Consider the following 26,652-nt stretch of genomic DNA (forward strand, 5'->3'; position numbering starts at 1 on the left):
CAAACCCACGCCGGAGAGCAGAGCCGGGCTGCCTGACCCGACGGGAGGGAGGGCACATCACTTTTGTCTGGTTGTTGTAACCCCGCAACCTCCCCACTGTCAGCAGGGGCGGCGAAACGGCGCAGGGGCTCCCTTATCTTTTTATGGGCAATTGCACATCTACCTACGCTTACTGATGGGTCTGGTTGGGAACCACTTCCTTAGGCGCGGTGGCACGGGAAGGCCGGCAGGTATGCAGCCCTGGACCTGGAGAGAGACCCCCAGCCTGGTTTAAGTAGAGGTGATTTGTGTAAAAGTTTAAAATACAAGCCCTAATATTATTATGGAAAAGGTGGAAAACATTGCCCTTAATCAGGAATGGACAAAAATACCTAGACCACTTCCTTTGGTCAAAACCATTCATTTTTTTCCTTGCGTGCCTACGATACAGAAGGATGCCATGCATTTCCCAGCATTGAACTCTGCAGCTCGCCCTGGTACGGGGGAGCAGAAAAGTCACCAGACTGGCACAGGGATCCTTGTAAAGGAGTCGATAGACGGGGCAAAATATTTAAGGGAAGGAAGATCCTGTTGATGAAGTAATAAACGTATAAAAAGAGCCAGTTTGCAGCTGGATAAAAAAGGTTAAAACTAATTATACTCTCTGTGGCGTACTGGAAACGTGCAACCCTGGAGAGTTTTAGGAACCACAAAGTTAATATTAAGTTCATCGTAGCTCATTGTAAATCTTACCTATTCCCTACAGCACACCCTCCCCACCTCCCCCCGCAGACCCCCGCAAATCCCTTGCCTTGTTCGCTCTTTCTTCCTTGACGTAAAATTACCTGCTACATAATCACTCCGAGCAAAGCTCGCCAGCCTCCCTCGCCTGCCTCCGGCCCCTCTCCGGGAGGCCGCCCCCGCTGCGGGCCCGCGCCTGGCACCGCGGCCGCCCGGGCTCCGCCGGCACGAAAACCGCGCGGCTCTGCTGCTCCTGACCCGCCCGGGGTTTGCACCCTTGTCCATTTCCCGTTCGCAGTAGGTCTCCTGCATGGAGAACACCACCACAAGGAATTCCTATTCGGATGAACTGCCGGTTTCTGTTCAACACTCACGGCGCTGAGAGATCCCTCCCTCTACCCCTCCTTTCATTCAGTCACTCGCTTAAAAATAAAATTAGGAGGCATCTTTATAATTTAGTTTACTTCCGAATATTTTAAATATTATGAAAAAAAAAGCCATAAACAACGCTGTTATTCAAAACATTTTGAGGTATAAAACATAAAAAGATTTGGATTTTCTTTTTTTTTTCTTTTTCTTTTTTTTTCTTTTGTTTTGTAAAAAACACACACAGTGGTTTATTGAGTACTTACAACGTTTACACCTTCATTATTAATTAGATTCCACTTTTTCCCTTACGGACGGAAGTGCACATAACCAATAACTGTTGAAAACATCTTCAAATACTGAACGACCACAACAAAATTACAACACTAAATACCGAGTCAATCGAAACATTGGTGCAACTGCTTCTGTTGAAATATAGCTTTATAATCCCATGAATATTTATATCCAAAAGGCCAAGTATTAAAGATACACTTCACATACACACTAATGCCAGGGAGGGATTTTTTTTTTCCTTTTCTATGGTTCTGTTTTCCCCACGTGTTTTATACAGAGCAAATAACATTCACGAAACATTTAGAGACATTACCCCTTACCAAGCTGGAGTTTCCTCTTCATATATGGAATGCTTTTTCCCTCTCCTTCAAATATCCACATTTTGGGGGGTTGGGGGAGAAATTGCACATAAATAAACTGGATTATTCCAAATACAAAGAGTCCTCAGAGGAGAGCTCACTACCGAGACTAAGAGGACGGCTCCTCCAGTCCTGTCGTGCTCACTGCTTGAGCTCCAAAGCCCAGACATGCTGCGGCCAGCCAGTCCTCCCTTTGGTTTTCTTATCGTTGCTGCTAACTGTGCTTTTCAAGATTTCGTTCTGGGGAGACAGGATGCGAGGGGAGAGAGAGAAACAGAAGGGGGAGAGGAGAGAAAAAAAAGTTAGATATATTCCTCCCCTTTCTAGGTCGCATCTGCTCTGCTTCAAGATCGAAAACTACGAGGGTACCCGAGCTCATCGAGGCCTGCGGGCTTCGAGAGACATAACGGGGACCTCCACAGCATCTCGCCGCGGGAGAAGCCGCCGCCCGTGGCAGGCCAATTCCCACTCCGTGCCACCCCGCTGCTCTGTCGCAGCCTGAGAGAGGGGCTGGAGGCTGAGAAGCGTCAGCCATCCACGGAGATTGGGATAAGGCCCCCCTAAACTATCCCCTCCCTGGGTGCAGGGAGAAGCTGGCCTCCGGCACGTACCGGGGCAAAGCGTCGGGTTTGCGGCCGGTAACATATGCGGGAATCAATCACACGCGAGCGCGCCATGGGGCCTGCACGAAATTGGGTTTGCGCTGCCTGGCCTAAACCGACTCTCCCGTTAAAAATCGAAAAAGTTGAAGCGCAGAGACAGGAAAGCCTCTCGCTGCGAGCCTCGGACTTGCCGAAGGCTTAAAGCTGGGCTGGGCTTAGCAGGTAATCATGCCTCCACATTTTTACTTAAGAGAGTAGAGGCTTGCCTCCTGCGAGATCACGCCTTGGGATACAGGACAAGCAGCAGCCCGGGAATAACCTCCCCGGGGGCACCTACTGTGGCAGCCTTTTCCCCGCGGCTGCTCTCAGCCTCCGGGTCGGATCCGGAGGCGGACGGCCGCTCGCGGCTGTGCACGGTCCCGCTTTCGGCCCGCAGCTACGGCCAGGGACCGCTGGGACCGAGGTGTCCTCCAGGGACATTCCCAGGCGACCCTGCCCAGCGAGGAGCCGGGTGCGCTCTGATGGGACGCCGGCGGGCGACCGAGCAGCCTCCCCTCCGCGGCTCCCCCGCCCCGTCCCGCCCCGTCCCGCTCCGAAGCACTGACCAGCTCTTTCTTCCTCTTCTCTTCCTTCACGTCTGTCTTCTTGATCTCTGCCTTGAAAGCCTCCGCCTCCCCGTTCTGGTCGTCCTTCGCCAGCAGGTCCATGAGGTAGGCGATATAGCTGGTGGCCAGACGGAGGGTTTTGATCTTGGAGAGCTTGGTGTCTGCGGGCACGTTGGGGATGCACTCCCTCAGCTCCGCGAAGGCGCTGTTGATGCTCTGAGTCCTGCGCCGCTCCTTGCGGTTCGCCGTGCCCCTGCGTTTCACCGGCCGGGGCCCCCCGAGCCCGGGCGGGCCGTTCCCAGGCGGCACCCCCCCGTAATGGGAGTGGTCCATGCCCGGCGCCCCGTTGGCGTACTCAGGGCTGTAGGACAGAGCCATGCTGTAGTCGGGGGGGGACATCTCCGGGTGGCTGCTGATGAGCCAGCCGTGGAAGTAGGGGTTCTCCTCGTGGCCACAGCGGGTGGCGGCGGCGGCAGCGGCAGCGGCGGCGGCAGCGAAAGGGTAGCCCTCATGGTGCACCACCGGGTGGTGGGGGAAGCCGCCCACTAGACTCATCCCCGCTCCCTAGAGCACCCCACCCCCGCCCCCCCCGGGCCCCAAAACAAAGGCTTCCCCTCCCCGCCCGCCCCCCACCCGCGTCGCAGCGGCGGGAGATGCTGCCCGCCGCTCACCCCTCAGCACTGCCCCGCTGCCCGCTGCCTCTCCATAGGGCGCTGCTGCAGAGTCCCCGCGGGTGCCCGAGCGATCCCCCCTCCCCGGGCGCCGCCGCCGCCGCTCATGCGTTGTGCCTCCACCTCCTCCTCCTCCTCGCCCGGGGCCGGGTCTTCGAGGAAGCGCGCACAGAAAAAAAAAAAAAAAAAAAAAAAAAAAGAACTACGGAGAGATGTCGACCAAAACAAAATGGCTTGGCTTCCCAGCCTGGGATCTTCCTCGCCTCTTGCTTCCCTCTGCTCTCGCCAAGTCCGCTGCGGCCCGGCCGGGTGGTACTTACACGCGGCCCCCCTCCATGCGCCCCCGGCTCGGGGCGGGCGGGCGGGCGGCGCTGGCTCTGCCCTGCGCGGCGGCTGGGCCGTCAGTGCTGGGCGGGCGCTCTCATCTCTGCCCGCCGCGCCGCGCTGCTCAGCGCCCCGGCGCTCCTCTGGGGCATCCGCGCCGCTCGGCCGGGCGCGGCGGCGGCGGGCGGCGGCGGCGGGGCTCGGCGCGGCGCTGGGCACTGGCAGGGCTCCCCGGCCCGATCTCCATGTACAGCTACATGTTTAGGGCCGCTCGGGTTAATATATGTCGTCAGAAGCGGCGGCCGCCAATGGCCGGGGCGGGGGCGGAGCCCGCCGCCCTCCGCAATAAAACTTTTTGATGTTCGCTCTGCTAATTGCCGAGCTCCTCTTTTAGGATTGGCTGCCCCTCCGCATCCCTAATGTAATTAAAACAAGGGGGGAAAAATTATCATGGAGGCAGAGGTTAATGCAAGTGTTTAGCAGATGCCTTACAGTAAAATCTGCATTCAAAAAAAAAAAAAAAAAAAAAAAGAATATACCCCAAACAACAAAAAACCCCCCTACAAACTCGTTAAAACTTAAATATCGGATAATCTCAAACCAGGTACAGTATGGATCCCAGAAGTTTCTTGGCAAAAGTCTATGTGAAATCTTGATAGGCTCTGAGGTTGCTTTGTGCCGGTCCGGTAGAGGAACAAATAAAACCGGCTTCGGAGGGCACTTCATCGATGCCCGACTGCTACAGGCATGCCCCAGCAGTGCTCCGGCTCATGCTCGTATCGCTGGTTAATACACACCACGAGATCACCAGTTTCCGTGAGGAGGGAGGCGAAGGGGCTCTGCCTTGCCTGTCACCCGGCTTAGCACGGGCTGGCTCGGGCTGCGCCTCCTGGCTGACCGAGGCAGAGGAGCGCTCGGGGCTTGGACGGGGATGGTTTTGTAAGAATTGTTTTGAGTCATTAACAATAAGTCCGACTCTTACTGATTCTTTTCCAGCTTACTGCCTGCCCTGTGCACCTCCACCAGCCTTCACCAGAGTGACTCGCGCCTGAAATTGGTCTCATGCTTCTTGAACTGGTATGATCGGTAAGTAACCGAATATTTTTTACGGCATGTTCCAAGCTAATTTTCTAGCTTTTACTAACAAATATATAAATATTTCTCAGCATTCCTGCTTCTGCAATAAAAAAGACCAGCATCTGCGGAAAGCAGGTTTAGTTATCGAAAGGGAGTAGTTAAATGTTTGCTTAGCATCCAGGCCAAGGAGGAAATCTCCTGTAGCTATTTAGGTGCTTTGCTTTAGTAAGCTTGAAGATATTAAAAAGAAAAATGGATCTCAGGCTGTAATTCATGGATAACTCGGAGGCGAGGTGCATTTGTTGTCATCCTCAAATGGAGCCGAGCATTACTAAATAGCTGCGAAATACCAAATACCCACTCTTATTTGTGCTGGCTGACGCCTAGGCTGATTCGGCGTGTATTATAATGCAGTTCTACAATATAGGCAGTGTGGAAAACTGTGTCAACAGGAGCTGAGAGGTCATAAATTAAAGAAAGAGAAAGATAGAGATGGAGGAGTCTGCTAAAGAAGGCAGCAAGAATTGTCGTCCAATTTCTGCAGCAGCTTAACGCGCTCTCCGGCTCCTCTGTAGGGGCTGTGGGGGTACCTCGGGGGAAGGGCTGGGTGGTGGGAAGAGGGCGAAAATCAACTCCATGCCCGGGGAGAGGAGGCAGGCTGAGCTCGGGCGGTCCCAGCGTGGAGAGGGCTGCTTGGTACAGGGCGGTTTGTTGGGACCCGGGGGCTTTGCGAGTGGGTCTGCCGGCTCTCGGCGGGGAACGCCCTGCAGGCAGTGGACGGTGTCCGCCGATGAGGCCGGCCGCCAAGGAGCAGCCTGCTGCGGTGCACGGGGGCTGCTTCGTCGGGGGAATACTGAGGGCGAGGAGGAATGCGGGCCCCGCAGTTCGGCAGGACGGGGGAGCGTAGAGTCGGACCTAGAGAGGAGACGCGCACGGAGCACAGACATGCAGGCGTAGGTTTTTATAAGCATATACACATATGCATGAGCGTCTGGGTGTAAACTGAGTACGAAAGTGAAAAACTAGTCCAGATGTAGAATTGATGTATCTACACATATATCTTATACGTACACACACATGCTTGCAGCCAGCTGATGGATATCTGTATCTATACATGCACAAGCACACGTGTATATATTGTGTTATCCCAAGGAAAGAATGGGTCTGCAGAATGAATTTTTAAGTGTAAGGAAGGCCGTGGGCAGACGGTGCAGGCAGAGCCCTGAAGCCGCCAGGCACTGTGTCCCCGCCGTTTGGGATGATAGGTCTGCAGGGCGCAGCTTGGAAATCCACCCAGTTTCTTGCAGCGGTTCTCCAGCTTTGTTTTGCTGCCATATATTCCTGATGGGAAAAAGAAGTGGACATTGTTAAGGCCGGAAAGTTATATTGGCTTGCAAACGGGTGTGTGTTCCTTTACACTCTCCCTGTTTGTGTACGACCTTTGCGATACATTGCAGGTTAGACTGCAACTGTGACAGTCTCTGTGACAAGACACTACGGCAGTTCTGATAACATCTCCAATGATGAAGGAAACGGAAAACATGAGACAGAGAAAAAGTAATAAAATATACAGGAGATATTGATCAGAACACCAGTCTCCAAAGCTAGAGTCGTGATTGCTTAATTAACTTTGGAGAAAAAGGATCTCTAGATAAAGCACCCAGAAAGATCTTATATATATATTTCCCTCTTATTTCAGCAGTTATTTATGAGTTTTATTAAGAGAGTTTTAGAGCAAATGCAACTCTCTTGTCCTCCCTCAGCTTTTAAATGCTCAGGTTTTCCCATCATGGGTCGTAGCCTTTTCTGTTTGATCCACGCGTTGAAAAATGCTGCAGCTCAAAGTACCTTTCCCGATACTATGTTCCAAGTCCGCTAAAGCACTATCATTTCACCAATCTTACACTTATTGATTTGATTAGAATTTTTTTTTTTTGTGCACAAATCCTATGGTAAAAAAAAACCCAAAAAACAAGGAAACAAAAAAAGAAAAAGAAACCCTAGTCTTATGTCACTTTATTTCTCTGCCAAAATAGTTGCATGTTAGGCGGCGATTTATTTGGATTCTGCTGCCAAACAGGACTCTCCTAACTTGCTATAATAAAGTAATTTTGGTGGAGACTGTGCCGAGGCTGGTTTTCTCTTCCTCTACCCGCTTTTAAAAATTTATTTTCTTTTATTTTCTCGGGAATCGGTATGTGGGAGGGCTGTATCATTAGGTTGTGCCCTGCGGTTCTCGCCCCTCCAGCCCGGCAGCCCTCCGCGGGGCCGAGAGAGAGGAAGGGGCTGCCCTTGCCCCCCTGTGGGTGCTCGGGGAGCGGGGCCGGAGCCCTGGCGGGGGGCGGCGGACCGGGCGCCCGCTCCGCGCCGCCGGGGCCACCCGCTGCCATGCCCCGGCGCTCAGTCGCCGCCGGGCCGCTTATCGCCAGGTCACTTCTCTCCTCCGGGCCAAGAGTAGGGTGGGAGTTGGGATAACAGAACAATAGAGCTGTGCTCCCCCCTCCTCCCCGCCGGGCTTGTGTGAATTAAGCTAAATTGCAAATTAAGCTAATTTCTCCGAATCAGTCGGGGAAAACCGTATGGAAACGGGGAAGAGATGCCGACGCTGGGTGGTCGGAAACCCACATCTGCTGGGGACTCCCTGGCTGGCTGACCTGGGAACACTGCGCTGGGCCAGGCCCTATGAGGAGCAGGCCAGGGGCAGAGAGGCGCCTCACCGGTGCCTGGGCAGCGAGCCGGCTCATTCGCTTCTTGACCGCACCTTCCTTTTGAGGAGCGGCCGAAACCGGTGGGGACAGGGCAGCGGCGGGAGCCGCAGTCACCGCTGAGGTGCCCGGTACCGACGCCAGACGTACCCATCCCTGCTCCGTGCAGCAGCACCGGGATGTCTCTCCACAATTTCCATTAAAGCCGAGAAATAATCAGACACACGAAAGCACCCCAAGGACACCCCGTCCTTTGCTTTTGAGGGTCTGCCCTGGCCGTGCAGCTCCCTCGGCGTCTCTCCTTTCCGCAGCTCCCTAAGTACTGGGGTGCCGATTCTCCTTTCTCCCGGCTGCCCATCACATCGCTCAGCTGCCCGGTGCACGGCTTGAGAAGCCGAGACGGGTTTGAATTTATAGAGTGCATGATGTCATTGACCCGGGACCAAACGTATCAGAAAAGGGGTATCATTCTCGGATGGATTCGGGGATGCTGGAGCATCCCGTGTCCCAGGGATGCCATGCATCCTATATCTGGGGCGTTGCTTAGGAGCTCGTGAAAGAGCATGAACACACAAGAGAAGGGATTTTTGAAAAGAGGCACGGAGAAATATGATTTGAAGGTCAACCTGTCAGTGCGGGTTAATGAAAAGGACTTGTGCCTAATGGGCCTGGCTTGCACCCTCTCTTGTGCTCACACAACCTGTATTTCAACGCCCAGGGCAGAGGGCGGGATCGGGCCCAGCAGGCCCGAATTAATCGCTGCCCTTGGAGGTGAAGGAACCCTGGTTTACGTTACTATTATCGGTAATGAACGCCCACATATTTCAGGCATGATAATCTCGCAGCCGTTGTGTATTAAAAAAGGAAAAAAAAAAAAAAAAAAAAAAAGAAAAAAAAGAGAAAAAAGAAAAAAAGAAAAAAAAGAAAAAAGGAAAAAAGGAGATCAGGGATGAGAAAAAAAAAGGACACCAGGACACTGACCATTTCGTAAGTCTCAATGATTGGCAGCAAGTGCGGGACCCTACGTGTTTTACCACTGCATGTGCAAGCAATTATTCGAGGATTGCTTATATTTGTGACTGAGCATCCAGAGTTGCATTTAGACCCTGGAAAGGAATCAGGGAAAGAAAAGAAAAACATAACGAGTTCCAACCAAGAGCCCTTCTTTGTCAGAAGTATACTAATAAAGTCCTTACAAAATTCTGCAGTGAACGCAGTGTGTCCCTATTTATTGGAATTGTTACGTGCATCTCCTATACATGCACTCATGTATAAACACGAACACGCAAACAGCCAAACACGCTATTTTCCCACTTAATATTTGTTTGTATTCCCGGGAAAGAACATCTTAATTTGCTCTCGAGCTCGACTCTGATGAAATGGCTCGCAAATGTAATTGCCTTCATTAACGAATATTTTGTCGTTCAGCATCTGAAGTTCAGACGGTGGAGGAAGGAGAAGGCTAGGCTGGCATAGTTTTGTGTTTAGGTTAACAAAAATCAACACTTCTATTGTCATTCTTCATGGAAAGTCTCCATTTAACGAGGCTGGGGTTTAGGAAGCCTTCATAGATCAAAGGTAACCTCGCTTGGCTTAAGAGAAAAATCCCTCTGGAGCAGTGAAAATTAGCCGCAATTTGGCCCTAACTACACTCCCCAAAATGTCGCTGTCGTCCTGCCGGTGTCCCTCGCTCCGTATACTTGCTACGGTGCACCCAGCTCCCGCCTGCCCCGGTTGGGCTGCAGCAAACGGGCTCGTCCGAAAATTCAGCAGCTGAGTCCTACAAATGTCGGCCGCACACTTGTTGCAAGCATCAGCCCGTACGGCAATTCCTATACGCGTATCTCGGTGTAATTGATCTGGCTGAGTGAGGTCTTTTTGGTAATTTGGATACACCAAGTCTCCAGTTAATGACATATAATCAGCCTTTAGGTCACTTGGTCATTCTCTTATTACAAACCCCTCCTGCTCTCTCTGATCTCCTTTCAAACTAAATTTCACACAAACAAATAAAGCAAGACAGGGACAAGTCCTTAAAATGCAAGAGTGAAATATTGGAGAATTGCTCTTGGGGAACTATAAACATTTTTTAAAAGAAAAAAGCGAAAAGATAGGACAGAACATCTTATCGAGAAAGAGAGCATTGTGTACAAAACACGGAGGGAAAACCGGTCTGGCTTGTGTTAAAAGTGACATAAAATTAAAATAAAATAATTACAAACAGAAATGCTATAATGTAAACAGAATACAGGAGATTTTACTAGAAACACTGCCGCATACCGTAATTTGTTGTTACAGATGATATGATGATACAACCTATTTGTGGATACACAAAATGTTTATTTGCTGCGCTTTAGATGGGAAAAAAAAATATTTATTCTTCTTTTCAGGAAAGTTAAGAAGCCGGAAAACGGAGAGGTGAATGTCATGTACCTCCCCAGACTTGGATGGAAACGGAGCTGCGGCCAAAAGGAGTGGGTGTAAATGCGACAACAAAAATAAATACTTTATATCACCCTGAAGAACTTATTTTACTAAGTCAACACTTTGTTTTTCTGCAGCTCACCTTTTCTTTCCTCTAGGGAGAGACAATGCTCACTTTTTATTAGGTATTCCCTAAAAGTTTATTTTGATCTCCGTCCAGGTGTGTGTATACATATACATATATATACATATATATATACATGCACACGTTTATATACAATCAACAGGCAGAGGTTCACGTGTGAGCCGAGGCTGGCGCCCCGGGAAGAGAAACGTTCAGATGCTCTAGGTAAGACCCCAGGGCCCTACAGGCTGCAGGCAACTCACTGCAAAGCCAAGCCCTGTTGTTCGGAGCTAAAGTTGACTTATAAAACCGAGAGCGGGGAGATATCAATGTCGTTCAAGTGTTAGCACGTTGGGAAAGCAGCCTGCAGAAGAGGACTGCGATCCACATTCCCTCACAGGCATTAGCGCCTTTCAAAATATCATCGACATTTTTACCGGAGGTCTCGTTCGTGTGTAATACAGGACTCAGACAGGCGCTAATTGAGCACGAAGCGTGTGCGAGGTTGCGAGAATGAGTGTCGGGGCAGGCTCACACAGCAACAGAAATGGGAGCGATGGATCGAAGGAGAAGTGTCACAGGCCCCCGCGCAGTGCGTGTTGGTGTGACACATCTCGTTATTACTTCAATAAGTTCCCTGCCTTTTCGGCATTTCTAAGGGCCGCTTCGATTTTTTTTTCCCCGCCCGCCTTCTGGCTACTGTGTTGAAGCACCAGCCCGTAGCCACTCGGCGATCCGACCCACTACATCAAAGGGCGTTGGGGGTCAGGGCCCCGACGCTGCTCCCCTCTCGAGGCGCACGCTCGGGGACCCGGGCCGTCCCTCCGGGAGCCGCCGGGGATGCTCAGCCCTGCCCGGCACTGCCCGGACGGGGCCGCGGGCACCCCTCCCGCCGGTGCTGGGAATGCCGGAGGCCGAGGGGGAGGAGGCGGGCTGACCCCCTGCCCATCGCACCTCACGGGGGCAGGCGGCCCCGCCGGGCTGGGGGCGGCTGAGAAAGGGTTAAGCGCTTCCCCTCCTCCTGCTCTAGCCCCCTGAATGCCACTGCTTTCCTCTAGAGGTCTCATTAGGGAAACCCTAACTGCTATTTTCAACGTTTCCTCAATCAAGCGCCTTTAAATAGAGCTCCACAAACAAATTGGCGGCAAAAAGCGCAGATCTTGTCACGGGCGAGGCCGATTCAATATTTCACCTTGTTTGCTTAGTAATTACAGCCTGGCTTGTGGCTACCTGCGCGCTGGGGCGATCTCCCCTCGCCAGCCCCCCCGCCCGCCCCTGCCTTCCCGCCTGTGCCGTACAGCCTCGCACACACCTTTCCTTGGGCTGGGAATTGAGCGGGACGGCCCGCGGGAGCCACTGAGCGAGAGGTCTCCGACAAAACTAAAAAATCACCCACGATCTCTCCGGCTAAATGCTGATTAAAAAAAAAAAAAAAAAAAAAGGTTTATTTATGTTTTTGGGGTTTTTTTTTTGGCGTGTTTTGCAACGTCTGCTCTGAAGCCACGAGCTTTCCAGCAGGAGGGATTTTCCCCGAGAGCCGCCTTGCCCCCTCATGACGGGGTCAGGGACCAGGCGGGCGGCCGGCCTGTCCCCCAGCAGGGCAGTCCGAGCAGTCGGTTTTATCTGCGGCACTCGCTCCCTTTCTCTCCGTTAAACCGCTCTTATGATTAGTTATATTTTCCACAGCTGATTACTCTTGTTTGGCTGTTGTACAAAGCCGCTTTAAATCTTCGTCAGGAAGAGTAGAAGTTGGGAGTGCTTGGACGGGTTCCTGCAGACTTGCGGGCTGGTGCGGGTCCACCTCGGTCCCTGCACAACGACCCCTCTGAACACTCAGGGCTCGAGAAGCCTCATTACTGCGCTGGTCAACGCAGATCGCAGCTAATTCGATTATGTTTGAAAGCCGGAGTGTAACAGAGAAGAATTTGGCGTTTATGAACTAAGCTGCTATATTTGCTTTCCTATAAACCGACTAGGATATTTTATGATGGAGGGGAACAGTGCAACACAAAGAGGAAATATGACAATAAATATTTTTTATGGATTCTCTTTAGCAAGAAAACTTAAGGATTCAACGGTTTTATGACTCAGCTATTTTACAGGTACATCTAAAGATACCTACATAGAAAAGAATCACCCATAGTCCCCCTTCCAGCCCCCTAGAACACAGAAATCCAACTCTGTGCCCTTCAGTTCAATGAGAAATTAAACTGAAATTCCCTGAGATTTCCATGGAAGCAATGCTGGCGCAAGAGTTTACATCTGATCACTGCACTGATATGCTTTGATTATTTATGGTACCACTGGCATTACCCTTTCATAGTTTACTGTTACATAGAACTTTTAGTCGGAAGTAATGTTCCACCTTTCTTCTCAGAATGAGCACATTAGGCTGTTTTCCTTCTGTTTTACTCTAGTACTATTAAGAATTGAGATAATTGATGCATCCATGAGCTAAAATACGCCTTTAGTTTTGAAGGGATTTTCTTCTTTTTTTTTAATTTTTAAATTTTTTGTAATTTTTTTTTAATAGGAATGATTTGCATGCTAAAATAAAGATAGGTACTTCAGGGAGAGGATTTCCAAGTGGTAAAGAGTCTAATGTTCCTTCAAATAAGTGCAGGTTCTGCACTTTGAGGATTTAAATCCAATATGTTTTTTCAGAGTCATGTTCCACTGTAAAAAATCCCCAAAACATTCATACATCCTCAAAGTGTTTTGTACAATGCAAACATATTTGCATCTAAGATGCTAAGCATACCCTTTTATCTGTCTCCATGCCTTGTTTTGGTTCCTTATTATGACTAACTCCTGATATTCTTACCCTGAGGACCTAGATCCAGGTTAAGTCACTGAGAGATCAAGGAATAGCTGGTAGGTCCAGTGGTCTGCTGCTGGGCTGAAGTGATTTGGGAGTAGATTTTGAAACACTTGCTCCACATATCACACAGTGCTGAGCTATTCCTATCTCAGCCCGCACACATGCATGAAGTATGGCACTCTAAGAGACTGGTCACTTGAAGCCTAACAGCTATAAAAGCAGAATGTAGATGCAGCATATGCAGTTAAACATATTCTTTTCAAATAAGTCCTTTTAGTTGAATTTTTTTCTCACATAAAGATAAATGAAGGTCACACTGTTTTTTTTTTTTTCCTGTTTGTGAGGGTTTTTTTAATAAAACAGGCAAGTGGATTCAGAGCTCTGATTTTATTAAGAATGGCTGTAGAACAATCAGTTCAGATATGTTGATCCAAATAATGTGTGGAACAACATCTACAAAAGACATCCATGGGAAAAAGATCTCAAAAACTTACAAATATAAACTTCATCAGTACAAGTTGTTCTGCTTAGGACAACTTTTCATCAGAGTGGCACCTATTTTTATGAATTGAAGCTTTGCATGTGCCTACTATTGGTGAAAAAAAAATGTACATAATCAATCTAGCCTATCTACCTACATTACCAGTCTTGCCTAGGGAGGCAGACCACATTGCAGGCTGGTTTAACTGCTTTCCATCGAGAAAAGCAGCCTGGACTCAGCTCCACTCTGTTACACTAAAAGGCTGCAAGCACTTTTTTGCAGTCACTTCAAGGATGGCTACACCAGCTTGCAGTCTGCAATATGGACAGAGTAGTGGGAAAAGTGAGTACTGCACATGCATACACCTTGTTTTACCTGGATCCAGGGACTCTGCCCTGCACACCCTGGAGTCCAGAAGGGCTTCCCCTCCCTTCATCTGTGTGCTATTCCTAAAGATATGTCCTAGCTTGTAAAAACAGTACATGCCCATTTTGTGTGATATGTGCATGCACACATCTGGGCTGCATGTGTGGAACAGTAAAGGCACACACTACAAAAAATTTTACATGTGCAATTTTCCAAGTACGGGTCTATGGGTCTGTAATATGGCACATCTATAGTGAAGAAAATGTCATTTTTCTGCACGGGAGGACATTTTAAGTGGCTTTCAAAGAAAAAAAAGTAGAAGTGTTCTTGGTAGCACAGTTAGTAGAAGTTTATTTCTCCTGGTTGCTCCTGATGTTTTCTGCAAACCCATTACGATGGAGCATTACTCCTAAACAGCAACATGCACTCAGTGATCAGAATATTTCAGATATTCATTACTATAGGCCGATGTTATTAAAATTAAAAACATCTGCTTTGAGGAATGCAGATTTTTTGGATGTAAATACTTCTCTACTCCCACAGTAGTTTCAGCTACTCAGGGAAACAAAACGTAATGCTAAACAGTCGTCGTATTGTTTGACACAGAAGCAAATGGAACAATGTTGCTCTTAATGTTGTTGTTGTTCAGCGGACAATTGAAATTGGATAAAGGCTTTCATCTGGGAACACTTTTCTAATACCTCCGTAGGTAATGGGAGTCCTATTGCCCTGCACACTGGACAAGGTTCACCCCCATGTCGCCGAGACAGCTCCTGAAGAGAGGAGTTTGTGCCTGCAATAGGTTTTTAAGTGCCTGTCTGTTATCAGTTCACCGACACGGTTTTGCAGCTGAGGAGAGCGGAGAATGGAGCCCCAGCTGCCGGTGTTTCAGATGCTATCGCCTAATCCTGACTAAAGGCACCGTGGGTTAGAAATTCCTCCGCAAAGCCACGTGAGAGAAAACTCCTCTTTTTGGCACGCCCCTTAAAGATCACCGGGAGTATCTTCGATACTTGTGTCAGCTTCTCTGACACTGAAGCTGAGCTGGGCATGCTTGTTTGAGAAAGAGTAATGATGTGTATTGACTGCCACGCTGCACACGGATTGCTGTGCTAACGACATGAGTGCCACCAATATCAAAGGTGGGGTTGCACCGAGTACAGCGGTATTTCCATGAGGTGTTTTGTCACTTCTGCCAGTCAGGCCGACTCTAAATAGAGAGAAACACCAAACGAGGGGTTGCAAATGGGAAGTATCAATTCTGTTGACATGGGAATAAAGAGAAATGGAAGATAATCCAGAGGAGGAGATTTCCCTAAGCTACATGTACTGCATGACTGAGAAAGCATTGTGTGACATAGGAGTGTGCATGGTGCTAACCAAAATAATCACAGTTAATGTAATTTCTTACTCTGATTCCTTAGAAATCTGCCACTCAGTAAATCTGGGTGTATCAGAAATTATGTAGAAGTGGAGCCCATGCACAGACAGATTCATCGCTGTCATGGGGATGCTACCTAGGAGGATAGATTCAATTAAAAAAAAAAAAAACAAACAAAAAACCCCCAAAAACCAAAAACCCCCAAACCTAGGTACAATTAAAAAAAAAAAAAAAAGCTTTTTCAGCAACTTAAAAATACTACAATTAAAACTATTATTAAACTAGATTAAATGAAGAGGAAATTTGCTTTCAGGCTTTAGAGCCAAGAATGTTCTTTTGCCTCTGTCCATTTTTGTGCTCTATGTACTCTGTGCTGTTTACATAAGGATTATCTTGTTTATTTTACAGATATTATGCTTCATAGAAACTAATCAAGAGAATATTTCTTTCTTTTAATGACAAAAAGTGGATGTCAAACTGCTCAAGCTGCTTTTATACAACATTCTTGGGTTTGTGACAGTGTGATATTTAATAAAGTGTTTATAAAGTCAGATATAATAGTTTATCAGATCCTGGGCAGGCATAATAACAAAACTGCACCTACCCTGAGTGCTATGTACTCTACTTTGTAATTTACAACACAGCACTTGCTAAATTACTTCATAAACCAAGAAAGTTGCCTACCAAAGAATCAATGCCATAAGAACTAAGGAATATTTTCCTAAATGTTTTTTCTGTTACTTAGTCTCCATACAAAGCTTCAGTAATATTTTGGACTCAGACAAACACTGCATTCCCTGTAGCACACAACACATGCCTGCTGTGAGATATTTTCCTACAGTACAACCTATTTGAATTTCCAGTGGAAGACACCTTTCAGCTTAAAATACTGCTTGCCTAAAATGTTATCCTGCAGAAACCATCAGATAAAGTGAAGGGAAAAGACCAAAAGAAAGCTGAAGATTTTACAGTGGGAATCTAATGGAACAATTCAAGTGGGAGTTAATAGTTTATGAGACCATGAATAGACAATGGAGCCTTTCATTTCTGTGTTGCTAGTCCTGGTCCCCACCAGCTTATGTCAAGTGTGTTTGGTGTGTTGCTGTAACAGCATGTGTACAGGCTTCTTGAGCAGGAAGCAAAGTCTGTGCCAGTGAGTCCAGTCTTCCTCTCTGCTGAAGGACCTGCCCTGAGAAATCCATCTGGCAAACAGCAGAAGATCTGGGTATGCACCCCAACCAAATACCAGCCTCTCCCCACTCTTCCTCAAACTCCAGTGTTGTTATTCCCTATGCACACTCTGTTTGCTCTTGCATGGAAAAGAAAGAGAAGAAAGGCATTTACAAGCAGAGAACTCTTATTTGTAACTCATGACTGATTTTTGGTCTGCAAATAGGCAACTACGTCCTTGATAGTCTAGCATTTTCTTAATCCTCATACTTTAAGCAGCTTCTGCAGTTATTCCTGACATGCATTTCTAGATAAAAAACATCCTTATGGTCACTATGAAACCATCATCCAATTACACTCTCACCTTTATATAGTTTTCACTTTGCCCTCTATATAGTTAAATCAGAAAAGTATACTTTATATTTATATTGCTAATTGTGCCATTTTTATGAAGCATAAATAATCACCAAATTCACATTGCCCTGTAAGCAGGTCTATTGTCTATCTGGACAAATCTGTCTTTGTATTTCTAACAAGAAGTTGAATGCACAAAAATGGCATCACTCTTTAAAAAAAAAAAAGTGAATTTTAATTCTTGATCAGGTTTTGATCTGAGAGAAGTGCAGAAATTACCCTCTGTTGGAGTTTTCTCTCACAAAAAAAAAAAAAATCAACAAGAATTAAGGGCTTCCTTACACATCTAAGAATTTCTTGTTAAATTGCAAGAAATCTAGGAAGGATCAGTGATTATTCTCCTTTTTCTAGTTTTATAAAAGAGAAGATAAGGCAGCCCAAGGTAATTATTTGATATCAGAGAGAAGGAGCAGAGAAAGGGTAAGGTTTTGTTGTTGAACATGACATAGGTAGATAAATATTTTTCATCCAAAAGACTTGATAAAGCATATTCCTAGAGGGTTTTGAGGGAGACTGTCAAATATATCTGATTTATTAAATGATTTCTAGAAATCAATGATTACATTCAAGATCCTAGCAGGATGAGGAATCAAATACTTGGTTTCTTGCAACACTTCCATGGATTCATGCCATGTTGTTACCAGAAGCTAGACTGAAGTATAAGAACCGACACTTTACATGGCATCTCTGAGGAGGGACTCTAAAACACCAGGTGTATGAACAGGTGTTCTTCTTATCCTCCATGGAAAGATATGCAGTTGAAAAGCTGCAGACTTGGAATTTGTTCATAGATAATTTCTTGCAAGCCCATTTATACTTCAAAGCTTTTTTTTCCCAAGTTTATACAATTTGGTCAAAAAAATATAGTTATTTCCCTGTTACATATTTACCGTGAATTTTGCAACAGAATGATTATTCCAGAACATTTATAGCAGAAAATACCTGTGATAAGCAAACCCCTTCAATTCTAGATAGAAAATAAATAGGATTCCTGATGAATTCCATGGCAAAATTGCCTTTGTCTTAGACTTCTTGAGCAATAAAAGTTCTTGCATACCAGGAGGTTAGAAAATGTAGGCAACAGATAAATTTTCCTGATGGGGAAGGTACAGAAGAGAACTGCAGAGGGCTTGATGACAACTTTGAAGATTTTTGAGTAAATTTATCATGGCATGCTGTTTCCTTTACTCTAAGAACTGAGGGGCTGGAGCAGCAGGGCAGGTTGTGAGTGAGGCACCATCAGCTGAACAGATACCACGGCAGTAGAGAAGAAGGTGACATTTGGAACTGGGTAAAGTGTGACAATCTAGAATTTTAAAAATGTGACCTGAGGATGCAAAAGGGAGAAATTAAGAATTTTGGTGAAAGCCAAACTTATAATTAAAGTGTAGCCTGAAAGGAACAGAAAATAATTGATTTATTGAGTGGTAGTGAGATTACAGACTTTGAAGAGAGAGTGGGAGACAGAAACTGAGTCAAAAAAAGGAAATGGAAATAAGAATAAAGAAATAAAAGAGCAAAGACAGAAGACTGAAGAAAGAGGTTAAAGTGTTACAGGGAAAAGACAGGAAAAATGTAGATAAGATCTGAAACATGGGAAGAGGATATGTTGTTAAAACGGGAAGAAGTGGGGGAAGTGACTGAAGAGCTGAAGCTAAGGCTTAAGCTGCTCCTACCTGGGGTGTGCCCAGCAGGATATTGGGCAAGCCTGCTCACACAGTGCTTGCCAGAGGGCACTGAGACCCTGGTCTCTGTCTCCACCTGATTACTTGTGTTCCAGCTCAATGGCAGCCACTTTGCAGCGTTTCCTATTTGAAGCCTGGCTGGCCCTTGCTGTAAGTTCTATCAGTTCTATGGTTGCTCTAATAAGGTCACCACTGTAGACACCAAAGATCATTCCCACCTTGAGAAACACACATCCACAGTCTGCCTTCTGTTTTTTGATGATGCTGAAATAAAAAAATCACCACTGCTACTCCTTCTGTGGGCCCACTTTCCAACCCTTGTAACTCCTCAGTCCTTGAATAATCCACTGTATCTGGTGCTGTTGGCTCAGAATAGTCCCAGAGCCATTAAAAATGTGCCCAATATAAGTATTTAGCATTTCTTCTGGCTGCCTGATCTTGTGGAAGGTGGTCCTACTTCAACTACACAGAGCTTTGGTATCTCCCACATGAAATAAAGCAGTACCAGCAGGTCTCTCCACCAGGACCCCTTCCTCAGCATGCACAGTCTTTGCTGGCTTCCTGGGGAGTGGCACAATGATGGTCAAAGACCTCTGGACACTGCAGATAAAACCACTGACAGTAACTCCAACACTGACAGCCTTCCAGGAAAGTTCAGTGCTTCACCTGAGATGATGATTTTTGTCAAGATGAGAAAATTAGTATGTGGAAGAGGCAGAGTTTTCTTGGGCAAGAGACTCCTGTGAGAATTTTTCAGTTTTGTAACTGTTTCCACAGCAACAAAGTTCATCAGAAAGGTGAACTGACCAGCTCTAACATATAAAATTTTCTCCCTTTTTTTCTCCTTCAGATCTAACTCTTTAATACATGTAGCCTTAGAAACAAAAATAGCATTAAAAATCTCCTGGTGAAAGGTATAGTACACACAGGAGACAGGATGAAAATTGCTTGGTCTTTTGGACAACAAAATCATTAGCCTGGGACACTTCACTTCTGCTCCAGAGATTCTCTGCTATTTTGGGATGGGTGTGTCACTTTGGGCAAGCCAAAATACAAGTGCCTGAATTCTCAAGCCAATATTTATCAGCCTGGAAATCATTCTTAGTTTATAATTAGGTGGAGTCCTGAACAAGTGCTGTAGGTATTTATTTGAATGCAAGGGTTGCCAGTCCTTCCACTGATGTAATAAAATCACATATTTTTCAGAAATGTCATCCAAGCTGGGAAAACCCAGCTTCCTTCACTCACTGAGGTGACTTTTAGACCATGGAGATGTGGGGGTAGAGGGTCACTTATCCCAGGGTGAGGAAAGAGGTGCAAGTGCAAGGGCTCAAGAGGAGAATGTAAACTTCAGGGACAACCTAGTAAATTTGGGCTTTGTAGCCTAAAGGCTACCAAACGGTTGGATTTCCTGAACACATTCTCTTTTTCAGCCCAGAAACATTGTCTGGGCAGATGTTGATAAATTTATACATTTGTTACAATTTCAAGCTGTTTGGAAGCTGTGGCAGGTCAGATTCTCTGCCCAGGATGCTCTAAAACAGGTTGTATTCAGCCTGGTGATAACCACAAGACTGCAAGAACCCTCCTAGTCAGGCCAACACTTTAAGGGAGCCTCATATTTATTATGCACATGTGATGAAGTCACTGCATGCCTGCACAGTAAGACTTACACTTCTGGGGATTGTCTAATGGCCCTGGTGCCCATGTGCTGCCCAGTCCCTGGGAACACGCACAGAAAAGCCTCTGGGAGTCAGATTTACTGGGAATATGCAGAGCAATGAAATGCTGCATGTGCAACAGGACGTGTTGCTTCCTGAAGTGTGGGGTGCAGTGCACATACGCTGCACAGATTTCTCAGGCTGAAATGTGGGATTTCTACACTGGCCAAGCACTCAAGTCTTGGTGAGGGGCAAAGTCCCAAGATGTGTTATGCACGAGAGCCACAGGGAATTTGCTGCTTGGCACGGCGCTTCTGTCGACCTTGTTGCAAGGTGCTTCGCGTGCACTGGGAAAAAGATGCTCAGTGCCTGACTTGTACTGGCAGATTCCTCTGTCAGGCAGGCATTGCAGCTATAGGAGATGCAGAGTTTGTGCTGCTCTGTGGCATTGATCCATTTATGGGGAAATTTCCCATCTGAACAGGAATACATGGGTTCACGATAACAGGGATGCCCAATAAAATGCTGTTAACATAAATAAAGATTATGAGTCTTTCAGATTTTATACTGAGTAGGCACTATACAAATTATTTTTATTTCAAGAACAGCAACAGCGCCTGAAAAGCTGAGAACACCTTTATGGTAATCCTCAACCCCTTATAAGGTAGCATTTGGTTACAATTAAAGGGAAAGTCTCCAGCTACTAATTCTTACCTTCCCGAACTTCAGACAAAAAGGGATCCTGATGTGAACCACCTCAGGGTATTTGTTTTACAAAAGAAATATAAAATTAATGAAATTTTTTAAACCCAAACCATCCCAACTTTTGATTACCTTCAGTTTCAATACAATTTGCTATTTCTGTTTTACTATTTTTGTGCCCGCATAAGAAAAATGTGAGCAGACTACAAGTTAGGTTGATTCTTTGAGGTTGAGCTGAGGTCAGTGAAAAATTGATAGCAACTTTTGAGAAAAAAAAATCATCAAAGCTAAAGGAAGTTTCTCAAAGTGGGATTTAATAGCAGCTATCATATTGCCTTCAATGGCTTGACCATTTCTTCTGCAGCTGTTTTATTTTAAAAGATTTCACCCCCATCCCACATGTATAGGCCTATACACTGACCTAAGTAGGCACATCCAAGTGCTTTGGTCACTCATGATAACTATAAACCCTTCAGTGAACTACCAGAAAGGTAGTTCAAATGGAAATAGTGAAATTCAATATAGCGTTTAACTAAGTCACTGGCTAAGGTTAAGCCCAAGGAACAATTAGTAACACTGGAAGGGAAGACAAATATATTAATTAGTGTGCAGACACCAGATATGTGTCTTTTCTGGAAGCTGTAAAACAACCACAGTGGTGTTTCAATGTGAGTGGAGCAAATGAGTCTATTCAAACAGTTTAACTCATTTCTGCCTCTCTGTGTGTCAATGTGTGCATGTGTGCGTGTGTGTGTTTGTGAGTGCAAAAACACCAAGGTTCAGATTTAGGTGCAGAAGAAAAAGCAAAAGACAAGAGGGTGGGTAAGTTTAGCTGGTAGTTCTGCTGCTTTTCTGCATGTCTAATCACAGATAGAGCCAAGTTCTGAAAAAATCCTATGTAGCAGGTGACCAAGCTCCATTGACTCTGGGTGGACTAGATTTCTGACTTCATATGGACTATTTTAAAGCTGATTTTGTGTGTTATTCATGCTATAACTGAGAGCCTTATCTGCATCTCATACAAAAGTGTCATCTTTCACAAGAGTAAACATAGTTTAAATAAGACAGAGGGAGATTATCAAGATGATAAGATGATGGAAGCGTGTGCACGCCAATGGAAAATAATGGGTACATATTTGTATTTATTATGGAATATTTCCATTGCTATATATTGCTAAAAGGATGCCAATCAGCATTCCTTAATCTCAGTGAAGGATTAGCAAAATTTAAAATCCACATTTGATCAACTAAAAAAATGGTACTGTTTACTATTTATTTATTCTCCCCCTTTGATATGAAAAACATACCAGTAATTTTGATGCAACCTCACACATGGAAATAGTAGGGCGCAATGTCCACCATAAAGCTGAGGCTAGAAGAAGAACTGAGAAATGACCTCTTCACTACAAACTGATGGATCTCTGAAAATTTGTTAATTGTGTAATGCCTCCTTTTACAGCCAAGCATTTATCAGTAGCAACAGCAAAAAAAATTAATTTCTAGCTAATATTGAAATTAATTTCAAAAATTAATTTCTAATTTCTAAATTAATTTCTAATCCATTGCTTATTCTCCACTTGAAAACCAAACAGCACTCCTATAAAGCCAGCTGTTAGTTTCTGCTTTAAAAATGAAAATTTAGTGTCCTGTGAAAAGTAAACAAATTGTAGAGTCGTTGTAGGAGGAATGGTATGCCAACAAATAGACAAATTCTCTCAAGGCTAAATATTTTTTCAGGGCATTATTGTTTCTTCCTGCACATACAAGTGAGCTGCTGGCATGTGATGGAAAATCTGTGAAACATCTGACCTGTTTCCTAGCTTCCCATGTAAGTGAGTTTATAAATTGTCTGAAATGACTTGGGATTTCTTCATGATCATTTTATTTTTGAGGTGCTGCTATCTGCAGTCATCAGCAACCACTGAATAGTCAAGGCTGGAGAAGCTTATGGAGGTCTGTAGCCCAAATTCTGTCCCAAAGCAGAATGAACTATGAGGGCAGAACAGGATGCTCAGGGCTTTGTCCATTTGAGCCTGAAAACTCTTGGGAACAGACAGCACATCCTCTTTGCTCAACCTGCCCCACTGCTTAACTCTCTTCATATAATCTTTTTTCCCCCAACATCCAGAACATCCTGTGCTTCAGTCTTGTTCAAGAAATAGTTTTGTTGGCCTTTTCCTGGACAGATGTGTCTTCATTGGCTGTTTCTGTATATTCCTCTATTCAATTCTGAATGGTCACTGGTAAGGTTTACCAGCTTGAAATACATTGAACTTGAATACACTGATCAGGCTAAGCTAATTCGAGAGAAGGTTTTTTCTTCTTTCACCTGCCTTGTACCTCTGTGATTGCTCAGCTGCTGATCTATCCATCTTACTCTCGTTCAGCACCCAGAACATAACAACTTAAAAGGTACCAGGAAGCACCTTTACCAGTTTGTTAAATTATTGTTGTGACCAAGGAAAACAAAATCATTCATCTCCATCATGCCAGCTTTTTAATTCTTACAATATAACAAGAGGTGTATCTCACAAAGAGGTGGGAGCGTTGTATCTATGTTCACTTTTTATTCTGCTTTACACCTCGTAGAAAGGTACTTTACTGCAGCTGAACATTTCCTTCACTCTGAATGGAAACAGAACTTGCTGGTTGCTATTTTGTGGAGTATAAGACATTATAGAAGAGACCACTGAGTCTTGCTTAGTTTTGTCAGAACAGGCACCTAGATCTAGGTAGTGTAGGCATCTCTGCAACTCCATAAGTACAGCAGATATATTCCTCAAAATAAGCTGTCACCTGAGACTATCTATATCAGGATTGGTATATTTGGCCTTATTTGTTGCAGGAAGAATGATTAGTGATGCTAGGGAAAATATGAGCTTAACCCTGTTTAGTTGGATCTCACTGACTCTGTTCATTCACAGATATGATTTTTAAAAAGTTCAGAACAAAATATCACATTTGATTAAATAATAAACTTATTTTTTTCCTGTGTGCCATGGAATGCTTTTAAAATACATGAAAGAGCTTCATGTAAGACACAGAATGTGCAGAAACCACATTGAGCAGAATTTTCCAACCTCTAATTTAGCACCTAAGCTTTGATTAATCTTTATTTTTCAATTCTTATGCATTTGTGGAGTGCATTAATGTCAGAAAATCTTAGGTAATATAGCCACTAAGACTTCCATCTTTGTGAAATCCTGTCTGTAGTATAAGACTAAATGGTGCTTCATCTTCACTCAGTAGTTTACCCATAACTTCTCTAAGTTGTTTTCTATAAAATAGACTATTCAAGTTAATGCTTAATGCATCATTATTTTAAAATTACCTTGCTATATATTAGTTTTTCCGTTCAGATATTTGTTACTGTTTGTAACGAGATTTACAGGTCGAGATGTTTTTAGAAGTCATATATAAATAGCAGAGGGACCTAATTTGTCACTTGAAGGCTGACTAATAAAATCTGAGAATGACAATTTCTTGAATGCACAAGAAGGGCAGTTATTTAACAGCTGAGACATTATGAAATAATGTTTTTTTCTTTGATATCTGATTTTGAAAAAATAAAAGATGTCTCACCTTGGTTTATAGTTCTTTTTTACAGTCACAGTGACAGCCCCTAGTATTATCCTTTCAGTGCTTTCAGCTATTTGCAGGGCTTTTAAGAAGTTTTAAAAATAGTATCTTGTGGTTGTTCACAACTGAGCAGCAAACTGACTATGTGATAGCTATCTGTGTTTAAAGATAAAACTGTGAAGTTATTAAGCTACATTTATCTAAACAGCCCAAGAAGATGACATAGATTAAAGGTGCAGCCCAAGATCAAAGAACACAATAAATGATGCAGGAAATAACAATTTAAATGGGAAAATTTCTGCAAAGCAAAAGCTCATTTGTTAACATGAAGACCGGTTTTAAGGTGAAGAAGAGATGCAATTTGTAATAGGACTTTCTGAAAAAAAGTTTTTTCTGAGTAAGTTGTTCAATATTAGACTTGTATTTTTGTAGAAGTAGGATTCTGTCATCGTTTTTCATTTCAGTTTCTGAGGTACTTTGAAGCTGCTCCAACAGCCACTGCTGACCAGAGGGTGACATCAAGCCTTTAGAATGGGGCTCCCTGGAAGCTCAGGGCTGTTTTCCCTTTGCTTTGCTGGAGGCTGGGGAGCTGCCCTGCTTTTCTGCTCTCCTGGCTCCTGGTTTCTAGGATTGAGAGCATACAAGCATGGTGGGACTCTAGTACCTGAAAGCTTGTTAAAGTCAGACTGATCAGCATCTGTCTTACTGCTGGGAAAACAGCAGCACCCAGGGAGCAAGAAGTGACATCTATGGCATGCTACAAGACTGGTCTGTTCTTGGGAACAGACTAGTCATTCTCCCACCGAAAGAGAAATGAATGTTTCATAGAGTCTAGATGGAAAGTATTTTCTCCAAAATAGTCTAAGATCTTGGATAACCCACACTGTCGTTTTCACGTGGCCTGATGAAAATTCTTTCATTTCTTCAGCTTTTAGAAATGAGATGAATTTGTGTCTATACAAATTTCCCATTTTTTGCCATATGTAAATGGTGTTTCAGGTATGTGTTGAGAGCTGAGCACACAAAGACATACACAAATGCTTTTGTTTATTTTTCCTAGGCTAGTTACAAGCTTGACTTCTCTCCATTGTCCTCTCCTCTTGTGAGCCCAGTGATGAAAATTATTAGGCTATGCTTATCTACCAACCAATAGAAACATTGGTTATTTACCTTTCCTGAGTTTTAATCACTGTTTGAATTACCCTGGTTTGTTGTAGATGCTGCTGGGGTCTTTAATGTACTCAAAGGAATATCTTTTGAGCTTTCACTTTAGCTCTGAACTTGTTATTCCACTGCTCAATCTGTTGCCAGTTTTGTGTCTGTTGTTATGCTGTCCTCAGGCCTAGGTCATTCTCTTTTTCCCTGAGAAAAGATATTTCTCTGTTTCTCTACAGCTGGAACAGTTTTGGGACAATAACTGCTTTTCTTCATATATCTGTAAATGCAATGTAAATTTGACACTGGCTGTAATAAATGTATGATATTCTACTGGCAAGAGATAGGATGATTTTTCCTGGAAGCACTATTCTCATATGACAGATCAAATGCACTGAGGTTCTCCCATGTCTTTGAACCTGCCATTCTGATGTATATCAGTACCATTTGGGAACTCTTTATCTGTGCTAGGAATTGTTTAATGTTTTGCTGACTGAGATTTACAATGTTTTAATAGTAGAAAACAGTAAAATATTTGCAGAAATAAATTGGCAATTTTGTTAAAATCCGGATGTCTCATCAGGCCAGCTGGTGAAGGCACGTCAGTTTGGTAGGAAGTGGCAGAGGCAGGATTGCTGTAGGTGGTACACTGTCCTTTAATCACAGAATCATTGAGGTTGGAAAAGACCTCCAAGACCATTGAGCCCAACATTTGAGTGATCACCAACATGTCAACAAAACCATGGCACTAAGTGTCATGTCCAGTCATTTCTTGAACACTTCCTGGAATAGCAACTCCACTTCTTCCCAAGGCAGGCTGTTCCTATGTCTGACCATGCTAACAGTGAAGGAATTCTTCCTCATGTCCAAACTGAACCTCCTCTGGCACAGCTCAAGGCCATTTTGTCTTGTCCTGTTGAGTGTTTCTTGGGAGAAGAGTCCAATGCCCACCTGGCTAAACCTCCT

General features: G+C 45.0%; 1 protein-coding gene and 1 long non-coding RNA gene across 2 annotated transcripts; one reads left to right on the forward strand and one right to left on the reverse strand.

The window, feature by feature from the left end:
- Positions 1-1,345: 1,345 nt before the first annotated feature.
- Positions 1,346-3,526, reverse strand: HAND2 (heart and neural crest derivatives expressed 2). Its single transcript, XM_030239597.2, has 2 exons — positions 2,947-3,526; positions 1,346-1,979 (listed from the first exon to the last, which is right to left on the reverse strand). Exons 1-2 carry the CDS (start codon positions 3,499-3,501, stop codon positions 1,881-1,883), a joined length of 654 nt encoding a protein of 217 aa, XP_030095457.1. The 5' UTR covers positions 3,502-3,526; the 3' UTR covers positions 1,346-1,880.
- Positions 3,527-4,208: 682 nt separating this feature from the next.
- Positions 4,209-10,252, forward strand: LOC108964908 (uncharacterized). The gene is made up of 3 exons (XR_001993020.3): positions 4,209-4,545; positions 4,938-5,027; positions 10,114-10,252. It is a non-coding gene; the product is annotated as an uncharacterized LOC108964908 (long non-coding RNA).
- The last annotated feature ends 16,400 nt before the right edge of the window (positions 10,253-26,652 follow it).

This window comes from Serinus canaria, chromosome 4 (assembly GCF_022539315.1).
Source record: "Serinus canaria isolate serCan28SL12 chromosome 4, serCan2020, whole genome shotgun sequence".
Lineage (NCBI taxonomy): Eukaryota > Metazoa > Chordata > Aves > Passeriformes > Fringillidae > Serinus > Serinus canaria.